Source organism: Myxine glutinosa, chromosome 10, assembly GCF_964187855.1.
Source record: "Myxine glutinosa chromosome 10, kmMyxGlut1.1, whole genome shotgun sequence".
Classification (NCBI taxonomy): Eukaryota; Metazoa; Chordata; class Myxini; order Myxiniformes; family Myxinidae; genus Myxine; species Myxine glutinosa.
The window spans coordinates 126,562,453-126,575,172 of record NC_136270.1 but is presented as its reverse complement, the minus strand read 5'-3'; the positions used below and the strand labels follow the sequence as shown (position 1 = coordinate 126,575,172).

At 46.3% G+C, this 12,720-nt stretch overlaps 1 protein-coding gene across 6 annotated transcripts in view; it reads left to right on the top strand.

Annotated features, from left to right (window-relative positions):
• EZH2 (enhancer of zeste 2 polycomb repressive complex 2 subunit) overlaps positions 1 to 1,782 on the top strand; it is a 142,124-nt gene extending 140,342 nt beyond the window's left edge. For all 6 annotated transcript variants that reach the window (XR_013624812.1, XM_078786087.1, XM_078786086.1 and 3 more), the window contains exon 19: positions 300 to 1,782. Coding sequence is in view for 5 of the 6 variants with exons in the window: in XM_078786087.1 (XP_078642213.1) it covers positions 300 to 360 (61 nt within the window). In the remaining variant the exon portion in view is untranslated. The remainder of the gene's footprint in view (positions 1 to 299) is intronic.
• Positions 1,783 to 12,720: the final 10,938 nt, after the last annotated feature.

Below are 12,720 nucleotides of genomic sequence, written 5' to 3'. Positions count from 1 at the left end.
GCCGATACATCCGATGCTTCCGGTCGATCGTTGTACTCCGATAGGGCATCAATTACCCGGCCGAGTAGCCGCGCTAGCCTTCGCTGACCTTTTCGAAATACTTTTGTGCAACCAGCCGGCAAGGCCGCGTCAACGATCGAGGACGATGTAGCGCGGGCAGGACAGGCCCGTAGCGAAGGCAAAGGAACCCTGACGTAGTTATTGTAAAAAGAGCAATGTTTGTGCTGAAGCTGTGCACTAATGTGACCTTTCTTGTCTTCATCGCTACTTCCTATCGCCATCACCACGACGTGCTGCAGGTACAGTCAGGCGGACGCGCTGAAGTACGTGGGGATCGAGCGCGAAATGGAGATCGTCTGACGCTCCGTGCCAGCTTGCGTCGACGACGAGGGCACCTCATCCTATTGCTATGGACAACCAAAGCTGTTTTTTGTTTTGTCGAGCAGACAGTTTGTCGATGTGAGTAAGTTTGAAACGGGGAAGGTTAATTTCTGCGAAGTTGGCAAGAAACCCGCGACACCGGTTGTACGAGGCCGTGCGGAATGCCTCAGAACTCGAGACTTCGGCGTCCAGCTCGGCACCAAGGCAAGCCGTACGGTGAAACGGCGAGGCGAGCTCCGATGTGCTCGAGTTATTTAAACACCTTTTATACACGTCTCTGCAGGAGTTCTTTTTTTACATGTATGCTCTTAAGAATTATGCGCTATGCAGGTGCTTGCTACGGCGAGCGGCCTTTGTGTAATGTTTAAATGTGCAGAGTAATGTGATACTCCACACCGAATTGTGATGATGCATCATTCGCATCGCCTGGTGAAAACGACGTACGAGCCGTTGTAATTCTGAGCGATGCTTTGTGGCATGGTGTTTTTATAGTAAAAACATTTTCCGCAATGCATTTTGGGTAACATTCTCATGAAAGCTGCTGATTGTCTGATTTTTGGATCGTGAAGACCCGGCTTATAAAGTCTTAGTTGTGAACCCCAGTGCCACACCTGTCTGGCGACACGGAACAATAATTGTTGAAATTGACAGGACGTCAACTGAGGTATGCTAACCGTCGTGGGAACCAAGAGGTGAAGCCGACGCTTGGGCCGTTTTTGCTCCGACAAAAGGTTAACACCTGAAACGTGGGCCTCGGCAGTTCCTCCTTCGTACGGATTGCTTTGAGTAGAGCGAACTAGCTGGTGGAATGGGGCAGGCCTCGGCCACTCCTGGGTTTGCACAGTGCGCTTCTTATGGCGGATTCCATCTTCCACCGAGGCGGTGTATGCGGCCCTCCTTCACCAAGTGGTCTCCTCTCTGTATCTCAGCACGGTTCATATACCTCCATCAATGCTTTTCGGTCCCCTTTTTCGGTTCGAAAAAAAAAAACAACAACAACCACGGTTCCCGAAAAAGGCCAACCCCCGCTTTGCGGGGAAAAATGGCCTCTAAAGGTGGTTATTTTTTTTATATAATGCTTTGTTTATTTATTTTCTTTGAGATTTTGGATGTAGCAAACTGCCGCTCGTCGCACCACCCCAACCACTGACCATGGTCCTCATCACCTCCCCCAAACTTTGTCACGTTCCTTGTGCAGAATAGCAATCAATACCTATGCCGTGCTCGAATGTGAGCATGGACTTTGAAACTCTGTACGAATATGGTTTTTCATGGTATCGGATAAGAGATGTTTACTGTGACATTTACATAAAACATTTGATTGGAAACGTGCTTCTGAAATGGCGACGACAAACAAGTTGTGTACTCGTGAGAATAAAAGCTATCGGTATATACATATTATCCAAATAGCAAAACGATTGTTCGCCTCTTCCAAAAACATCCGACCATCTGCAACTTCTTCATACGATTCCATTTGGATTAAAAATATATATATATATATATATTTTGAATTGCCAGGTATCGGTCATTTGTACAGACTGAAGGTTTTATTGGAAGTTAATCTGAACTCAGGCTCTGGGGATAAAGCGAATATTTGTGATTCGACAATTGATGGACAACTTTCCTGTGCCCTGGATGTCTGGATGTGAGAAGAGACTTCGTGCTCGAACTGCAAATGGCTGAAGACCCCGATGGCGGCATTCCGGTCACCGCGTAAGGTAAGTGTGATCCTTTTGAATTGTAATTTGTGGCCGAGCCAGGATGGTTGGGCCTCCCCATAACACACTCGGCGGTGTAGAGCTGAGCAGTAGCAATAGGAAGTTGTTTGCGCGAGTGCAGCATCCAATTCCATAATTTGTGGGAACGTACTTATCGCGTGTTACACGGTTAACCTGCAGAAGCATTTTCACTTGTGTACCACGTGATAACTGTGTTACTGACGTATTGGTCAAAATCAAATGTGCCTGAAAGGTCCAATGAATTGTATTAACTAGTGGGGTCACCCGTGGGAATCCCACGGGCATGGAGGTGTATCGTTGCGACCGGTGCAGCCGTTTGTGCGGCACCCGGGGCGATAACGTTAGGTGGGAGTCCAAACCTGAAAATGCTGGAGACCAAAGCTGAAATTGGAAAAACAATATAGCCTATTTTACTCCAGGGCGTCCCAGGATTACCCGCCCAAATTTTTTTTGTGCTCGGTTCAGCCATTTTTGCAGTACCTGGGAACAGACAGACAGACAGACGGACATTTGATGAATTATTATTGTATTAATGATGTAAGAACTTGGAGCAATACGAGTTAAGGATTATTTCAGTGTGAATGAGAAGTAATTAAATCGACCTACAACTCAAATGGATGTGCACCCTGGCATTTTTACCTGTGACGTGCCGCAGGTGCACAATAGCTCCGCATGGTTGTTGTGATTCTTGTTGGGGGTGAATTGCTGATATGTGCTCCCATTGGTTGGACAGCTGCCAGACCCCAACCACATTTGTTGCTCGACTCCACCCACCATGGCACCCAGAAAAAATTATATGGCCGCCATCTTGGTTTTCTGGTGGGCCTAAGACATTAGGCCTGCAGGCCTCTGCTGATTATACATTGCCTAAGTTTGTTGCGTCAGATTTCCATTGGCTTTGTTTGGATCGAGTGCTACTCACGATGATGGACCCTGAAAAATGTAATCCTATGTCGAATAAAAGTTATTGGTGAGGTTTAATCTAGGCTATGCAAGCTCTCACTGTACGTGCCTCCCTCAAGCCGTTCCTGTGGTAACTTTGTGTTAAACATTATCTGATTTCCATCAGCTTTGTTACTCACGATGTGGTCCGCATGCGTCATTTGTTACCTATTCCACAGGAGGGTTGGGAATGAGGGGTGTTTCCAGTGGTGTTACATTTACCTCTGTAATAGTCCGTTTTTGCATTCACATCTTGCATCATTAAAACGACGTAAAATAAATTGGGGGAATATTGTAGCTTGTGGTACTATGTTGTATTTATACACCACCTAGAACGTAAATCTTACAACGTTACATTTTCAGAAGGAGGAGAGGAAAGCGATTTTACTCCTACAAATTCAAGTTGCGACCGGTTAGCAGTTAGGGTGCCGGCTTGGGATCCTAGGATCCTGGGTTCGAATCCCGGTCGATCGCTGAATTAATGCCAGGGGGGTTGACTCAGCCTGTCATCCTTCCGAGGTCGGCAAATTGAGTACCAGCTTGCTGGGATGAATGATCCTGATGTGTACCCTGGTTTAGAATAGGTACACCGTATCCCTGCGCATCGTAAGAGCGTGACCAAGGGTTGGCGTCAGGAAGGGCATCCGGCCATAAAAACATTGCCTCAAACAGGGAACCATGATTGTCATGGGGCCCGCAAGGCTAACCCCCGCTCTAGCGGGGAAAATGGCCTTAAAACGATCATTCATTCATTCATTCATTCAAATTCAAGTGTTAACATTGTTAGTAATTGGAAGTCGATTTAAGAGTGGCGAGGAAACCAATACAGTGGACCGACCTCATGGAGAAATTGCGGGGCTGAAAGTGAATTGCCAATTTTTCAGAAAAGTGGTTAACCATAAATGTGCATTAATGAAGCCTGGTGCTGGCTTAGCGGTTAGGGTGCCGGCTTGGGATCCTGGGTTCGAATCCCGGTCGATCGCTGAATTAACACCAGGGGGGTCGACTCAGCCTGTCATCCTTCCGAGGTCGGCAAATTGAGTACCAGTTCACTGGTAATTCCCTGTGTCGCAAGAGGTGACTAACAGGGTTGGTGGTAGGAAGGGCATCCGGCCATAAAACATTGCTCCAAAAAAGGGGACCAAGGTGCCAAAAAAAAGGCCAACCCCTGCTTTGCGGGGAAAAATGGCTTCAAATGGTTTTTTTTTTAGTTTGTTTTTCAGATACGAGATACCATACACGTATATGATACAACTTTCCTTTACCACTCCAGCAGGAGGGGTTGGGGTGGGGAGGTAGGGGGGTTATGATGTCGCAGGTTGTGACCACAGTGCGGTCATTCTTGTTACTTCACACATCCACCGCTTATTTACTGGGAATGCCTTTTACTTGCACTTGGATACAGTTCATCAGTGCATGTGATGTGGACTTTAATCCATGAGGGCCTGTGGCCCTGATTCTTGCCTTAAGGCTTGGTCTTGGAATTCCATGAGACATCTTGTATTTGTGTAAAGAAAAGCTTGCTCTCTATCCTTCCCTGGGGCAGCACCCTTTGTTAAAATTTCAAAATAATTTTTCTACGAATCAAGATTTAAAATGTCAGTCTGCTTACACAAATACCCCATCACGTGTCAGCTGAACCCACGGCCTCTCTTCAGCCAAAATAGCTACACCAGTACAAGAACATTTCTGAAACATGAGATAATTTGATTTTCATTCAGCTATCTCCAACTGTAATTTATTTTTAAATAAAGCAGAGGCAAGATATAAATTAACTGTTTTATCTAGCTCCTGTTCATATAAAATCTATATTATAAAACAGGAGTGTCTGTCCATCCCCAAACTACTCCCTCAGTTTTGGGGCTCGCCCTGCCAAACCCTGTGTGGAACATTTTGGGGTCCCAGCGGCTGTTGTAAGGTAGGTAGGAGGTTTCATAAGTTCCTCAATAAAATTATGATTTTTGAAACTGACTCGCTACGGACCTTCTCCGAATCCGGAAGTGAACAGATGACGACAATGGGCTTGTTTGATATCTCAATACAATCCTGATTTAACACAGTATTTTGTTATGTTATTAATGTATGATTGGAATGATGCTGTTTGGAATGAAAATAGAGATATTGAGGTTAAATATGAATGAGGAAATGACGTGAGGGTTTCTACTTTTTAACCGTGACATTTGCAGATTCACCATTGACTGGGGATAGAACAATTCAGACGGGGTACCTTTTTTTTTTTTTCAAGTCATTCACGAACCTGCTGTCCATGTCTGACGTTCGACTGAAGGTGGTACAGAAATGTGGAATGTATTGGTTCATGGTTTAGCATTCACCGTTTCCACATTGTTTGTTTGCTTTTGGCTTCCCATTAAAATCATACAATTTATGAATCCAAGGAACATATAGAATAGCTTGTGATTCCATTGGGCAGTCGCTATATGACCGTAAGGTCGACCGTTTTGGGGTCTTCCCTGCTGGATCATGTGCCTGATGTCACGATACCATATGGATTGGAAGTCTGAATCGACCCAGCGTTCCAAGTCGAGCTTAGTCAAGGTACAGGTAATGGACAACAAAAAAAATGCAAACCTGGGTAAATGCAGGACATAAAGCAACAGCTTCCACACAGGTGTGACCCATGTGTTAATTAAGTAAATGACATCCCAGCATGCTTAGGGTCATGTCTAAAAATGCTGCACAGGCCTGTTTGCCTCTAATTATGGCTAGCATGTCCGGAAGAGGAGACCCACCAATGCGCCCATCCACAGAGCACGTGGTCGTCCGATGCTTTGATGTTATCCATGCCATGGCCTTTTCAGTCACCAGATCTGACTGAACCCAATCAACCATTTATGGGATATTTTGGAATGATGCTGGAGACAGCACTTTCCACCTACATCAAACAAGTGAGTTGACTTTCTCGTGGAAAAATGGTGCCGCATCCCTCCTGCAGAATTCCAGACTTTGGTGGAATCTATGCCACAGCACATACCGTACGTGGTGGACCAACGCCCTATTAAATGACTTTACCTTGGTGTTTCCATTTGTTTGTCCACTACCTACCTATATATATATATATATATATATATATATAGTTGCGGATCTCGCCGCCGGCCTTCTCCCCTTACCAAGGGGGGATTAGTCCCCTTGTCTTTGACTGGCCGACGGGACCCGGGACTTGTGACGTCCTTCCCGGACAGCGCGAAATAGGGTCGTAGGAGAAGAATCACTATTACCTAATTACTCGCGCTGCCCAGAAACGAGGAAATAAGCCCCGCACGAATCACGCGTGTTGACGCTGAGCGGTGCGTACACGCAATCCGTGCCGTGTAGTTGGTGACCCCGGTTCTAGCGATCTCGATCGTACCACGATTAGCCAATGGAGAAATCACAAAGGCGGTCGAATTGGGAAGAAAGGAATAACAGGATTTATTTACAATGATTCCAGAAAAGAGGACACAGTGCAGCCTTAAGAACAGTCTTAACTTAATCCCCAGGACAAACGGGCCCATCTCACACACAGACACACGGGGTTTGCAGCTGCAGGATGATGTTCACCACGTCCAGGGATGGCTCTCGTGCAGCTCCCTCCGGCCTCCGGTTCGTCCCTGGCAGATGGTAAGTAGAGGGGAAGGAGCTCTCCGCGTGTCGTTTGGCGCACACGGGATAATACGGGGCGAACGGTAGGGTCTGGGCTCTGGCGGTTGGCAGTTATCACTCGCGTTATTACCGGGTTCACTCGCGTGGCTGAGTAGGCGATATTCGCCACCGGCGCGTCTGGCTGCCTTTCCTTCGGCGCGTACGTAATACTGAGATATAGCGCAATGCCTCCAAAGCGAGCGCTGCGAGTCACGTTCTTCACAGTCCTCTCGCGTGCCCTCTCGTGCTCTCTCTTTGTAACAAGTGCGCTGCGAGTCCTGACCGAGTCCTTTTATCACGCCCTTTCCCAACGAGTCCTCTGCAAGGGCTTTGTGCAAAGACTTTTATAGGCACACCCTGCGAACCTTCTAGCACTTACCAGACGTGCATTACCAAGCCCTGTCACACCATGCCCTTAAAGCCCTGGTTGGCTGGTGGCCCTACCGTCATCGCCTCTGACGCGCTGCCTTGACGCCGCCCCAGCCCGACCCCGCGCTCCTCCTTCTCAGGCCTACCTCGTGTTACTCGACTAGTGAGCGAGCAAAGGGCAGCAAACGCTGCTGGCAGCCAAAGCGTAATAAATGCTGCGGGTAGCCAAAGTGTAACAAACTGAGGGATCAGACAAATGGCGCGTGGGATCAATTATGCCCATAGAGGTGGATTTGGAGGGTGGACACAAAATGAAGGGACCTAAACTCATGTCTTTACACAACGCAGATATTATTAGGGGAAATGGCGTATACTCACACATACATACTATAAATCCACCGTTTAGAGGCCATTTTTCCCCACAAAGCGGGGGTTGGCCTTTTCGGGGACCGTGGTAGTTGTTGTTTTTTTTGGTCCCCTTTTTGAAGCAATGTTTTACGGCCGGATGCCCTTCCTGACGCCAACCCTTTTTGCCGCCTTCAACGACAAACAGGGAATTACCAGTGAACTGGTACTCAATTAGCCGACCTCGGAAGGATGACAGGCTGAGTCAACCCCCCTGGCATTAATTCGGCAATCGACCGAGATTCGAACCCAGGATCCTAGGATCCTAAGCCGGCACCCTAGCCGCTAGCCCAACACATACATACTATGACATAACTAATACTCTCAGGTGGCCTACGTGTTGCTCGTGGACTAACTATGGGGGGCAACCCTTTAACCTTTAATGATCAATATGAGCCAATCTCAAAACCGTAGCAATATATATATATATATATATATATATATATATATTTGTCGGAAAAATTCTGTGACCATGCGAGCTTGTAAACTAATAATGGGATTTTGATTAAACTTGGTAGAAGTATATATATATATATTATGATGCAAAGATGAACGGATTCGATTTTGGTGTAAAAATGTGATGAGAACAGCTGAAGGAATTTAAATCAAACTTCATCCATGTATGTATAATGATGTAATATTGTGACCTTCCTGCCAAAAAAGACTCGCAAGTGCATCAGCACAAAATTTGACCAACAATGACAATTTAAAACATGTGAGAACATGAAGTTTCATTGAAATTGTTTGTAGATTCTGAGAAAAAAGCAAATACCTATTTTGGGAGGCAAGCCCCCAGTAGTCCCCTCACGGCCCCATATATATTTTATTTTATTTTTATTTTTTTTATGTTGTGAACAAACATTGGTACCTCACGGGTGATGAAGGTTGTGATCAACTTTCATCGAAATAGTTTGTGTAGTTTCAGAGAAAAAAGCAAATTCCTATTTAGGGAGGTCAAACCTGGATTCACTTTGACCCCCGCTAGACCCCCTTAGACCCCTATTTTTTTTAATACCATGAACAAACTTTTGTCGCCACAAAACAAATATCATTTGTGCCAAATTTGGTCACAATCCCATCAGCGGTTTCGGAGAAGAAGTTTCAAGTGTTTACGGACGGACGACGCCCCCATCGCATAAGCTCCCCTGAACTTCGTTCCAGGTGAGCTAAAAAGATGGTGAAGAGATCGGAGGGACCTGTGGCATTCTACTCTACATCCTTCATCAATGGACCCACGCATACGAATCCACAAAGTACATACGCAGACATGACAGTATTTACATTAATGATTAAAACAAATACCTCGGGGGGTAAACACTTCTCCCCATGCATCCACATTTCAATACATTAATAAATAGAATGACACTCGGTAGAGCACACACCTCCGCCAGATTGAACAGTTTATGTTTTGCATCCCACTAATACACCGGATCTGGATTCGGACCTGAACCAATATCTAATCGGCTTGTTCTTGTCCTAAACCGGATCCGGATTGTCACCAAAATCTGATCATTTCGTCCTTGTCACCAACTCATCCTCTCCACCAAATGTCGTCCGAATCCGTCCACAACTTTTTCAGATATTTTATTCACAGAGACAGACAGACAAACAAGCAGACAGGAGTGAAAACATAACCTACGTCCCCTCAGTTACAGAAGTAACGAGACTAGAGAGTTCATAGAACACGATACCCTGCGCAATGTTGAAGTATATACAGGAGGGCCTTGCCGTTTGCGGGGTTTAGACCACTTAAAAATCCCCGTGAACCGCAAACCTAAGGAGTAATGGGGAAAATAGGGTTAGGGACTTCGTTTAAAATTTGGCCAAACTGTGCCCTTAATGAACATGTTTGTGCATTGTTTTCGTGCTTATATGCCGCCGTTTCGGACTGTCAATTTGAGGGGGTTATTGTTTTGTTGGTCCATGTTAATGAGATGAATAAATGTGGAAAATGTTCGCCAACCTGCGACGATTCGAGGGCATTGACCACAATCTGGAAACCTTGCCTCAATTCATAACCATTGAGCGAATCGGCGAAGGGGAAATAAAATGATTTTAAAGATCGTTTTTTTAAAAAGTGGAATTTTAGCACAATGACGCAGTTTTATACACCAATCCGCTTACACCAATAGGATGACGTTGCGCTGCAATTTCGGAGATCGAGGCTTTATTGATCAGTACATAGGCTCGCCATATGGCGGCCTCTTCTTCACCCTCAAAAAACATGCCACGCCACTCTCATGCTATACATGGATATATTGCATGTGTGTTGGAAGTATTATGAGACAATTTGTTTGTGTTCTACAGTCTTAAAGTATATAATTCAATTAAAAAAGAGGCTCATAGGCATATAAATTAATTCCGGGGTTTTCCACCATTTTACCCGGTGGCGTTCACAACACGTGACATTCGTTCTTCATACCTGTCGTTTGTGTTCTTTACAACGTCCTTAAAAACTACGTTTCCTGTTTGGAATGATTTTCAATTTTGTTCAACTGCTCGGCAGGAAGAGTAAAAATAAATAGTAATTAAAACTGCGGGCAGTGATGATCCGGGGACCATGCCACTCCATCCTAATTGGACAAGCGCACGCCAGAGTCGTTAACAACGGCAGCCCGGATCCGATCGTTTAAAGTTTGAACTGAATCGATCGAAAAATGAAGGAGGAGATGCATTTTAAAGGTTTTCAGAAATCTAATATGGCCGCCATGTCACGTGACATATGACGTCTTAATTAGGATATGCGATCAAGTGTTAGACGATAATTGGTCAAAGTTTCAACTCAATCGATCGAAAAATGAAGGCAGAGATGCATTTTAAATGTTTTCATAAAATCCAATATGGCCACCATGTCACGTGACCTATGACGCCATATTTAGGATATGCATCCAATCAAGTGACATACTATAAATTGGTCAAGGTAATAAGTTAATATGACTAACGGTTTGGCCTTTAGGTCGATACAAAATTCATGGCATCACAAATTAATTTTTTTTTTAATGCAGTCAGCACTTTTTTTAATTGGCGCGCCGTAGACTAATTAATAAAAAAAATTAAAAATCGGAGAAAAGAGTTCTTCGCCTTGGGGTGGATTATATGTATGCCAAGTTTGAACTCAATAGGTCGAAAAATGAAGGAGATAGATTTCAAAGATTTTTCAACAAAAACCAATATGGCCGCCACATCACGTGACCTATGACGTCATACTTAGGATATGCATTAAGTCAAGTGGTATATACCATACATAGTCAAAGTTTCAAATTCCTTCGATTAACGTTTTGACCTGTAGGTCGCTGTTACGTGGTCCCCTCAGTGCATACCAGGTCTCGGTGACCCCCGGACCGTGAGGGGACCTTCGCCAGCAAATAGTATTATATAGGCGCATTCGCCACGCAATCCATAGGAATTTCACCCAGGAGACAACTGATGTGCAAGTATATATTTCCAATGGTAATGATACCAAACACTTTCAAAGACACAACCACGGAGATTTTCCCCGAGCAATCAACAATACACAACCAGGCACAATCAATATTACAACCATGTGAACTCATCTACACAAACTCTAAGATGGCCATCTTATACTAATACATTCCTCACGTGAGCCCCACTCCTGACTCCCTCCGTGGTCAATGTCTCTCCTCTCCGCACACGGGCGGTTGAACGAGCCCCGGGCGGACGTGCTCTAAACGTGCCGTCTCGGACTGGGGCCGCGGCTGCAGCGCACCTCCTTGCCAAGCCACGGGGCAAACCCAGCGCGGCGTCCAACGTGCGCGAGGCCCCAAGTGCGACCCTTACGCGTCCTTGTAGATGGGCAAAAACCCAGCGCGGCTTCCGACGCGAGCGAGGCCCAACGTGCGGACCCGTACGCGTCTTTGTAGACGGGGCAAAACCCAGCGCGGCTTCCGACGCGAGCGAGGCCCAACGTGCGGACCCGTACGCGTCTTTGTAGACGGGGCAAACTGTCCCGGACGCTTGGTTTCGTGCACGAACTCACGGTGACTGGACGTGTCAAAAGGTATTTACCGCCCAGGTAACTCCTCTCGCCAGACGTTTCGAAACGGCGCGTTTTCCACGCAGCGCAAGGTCGCTTCCACCTTTTGTCGGAGCGGGGCGAGGAAGAAGAAACCTTCCTTTCCCTCGTGTCTTTCTCCTCCGTTCCCCGTCACTTCCGCTTCCGGCCACTTCCGTTTCCTGCCACTCTTTCAGAAGGGCTCCTGACCCTCCAACCACAACAACTACACAACAACTTAGTATACTACACACGGAAGCAAAGACCTGCATGGTAATTCACATACATTCACATAAATATGTAACACTCCCCCCCTTCAAGAAAGAAAGTTTGAACCCAGCGAAAACTTTCTTTGCCGGCCAATTTGGAGAAACAAACCAGATAACTCAACCCCCCCACATTATCAGTTCCCCCCGGGCACAGTTATCACTTAAAAATAAAGCCAGTTAAGCCACTCGATAGCACTTTTCCGGGAGGCCAAGCCGAGTATTCACTACATGGATGCCTTGAGGAACGTGGAGTTCACGGTTAGTCCGTGCAGGAAAGTTCACTACATGGACGCCTTTAGGAACGGCGTTCACGGTTAATTCGTGTAGGAATCTTGGCTCGGCGGCTCCGCCGCCTTCAGTGCTTCAACTTCTCAGAACGTCCCTAATAATTAGGGTGGGACCACTGGTCCCTGTAGTCCCCTGAATACCGGTCTTCTTCTCGGCCACTACTTTGCCAATTCTTCCTTCGGGAGCGGCCGTAACTCAGGGAGCCTCCATAATAATATTGACTGCGGCCACCACCAAAACTACCGCCCAGTTGTCCTCTCCTGTAGACCTCTCGACGCCTACGAAATGCCTTCCCTACTGTTATGGTCCGACCCTCCAAATCCTTGCCATTCCAATTCTTCTCTGCCTCTCTGGCGTCTTTTGTGCTGGCAAACGTGACAAAGCCGAACCCTCTTGACTGTTGCGTTTCCCAGTCTCTTACCAACCGCACTTCCACCAGCGGCCCATATCTGTTGAAGACAGAGGTCAGAACTACTTCCTCTGTTTTGAAGTTCAGTCCCCCTACAAATAACTTGGCACTTTTGTCACCATCCCGAGCTGGGGTGGTGTTATTTTCCCTGCTGGGCTCTTTATCAACCCTCAGGTTACCATAAACTTGACCCCCGGCCAAATCATTCCCGAGAACCACAGATACACCCTCTACAGGAAACGTGGCTTGTAAACCGACGGTGACCGG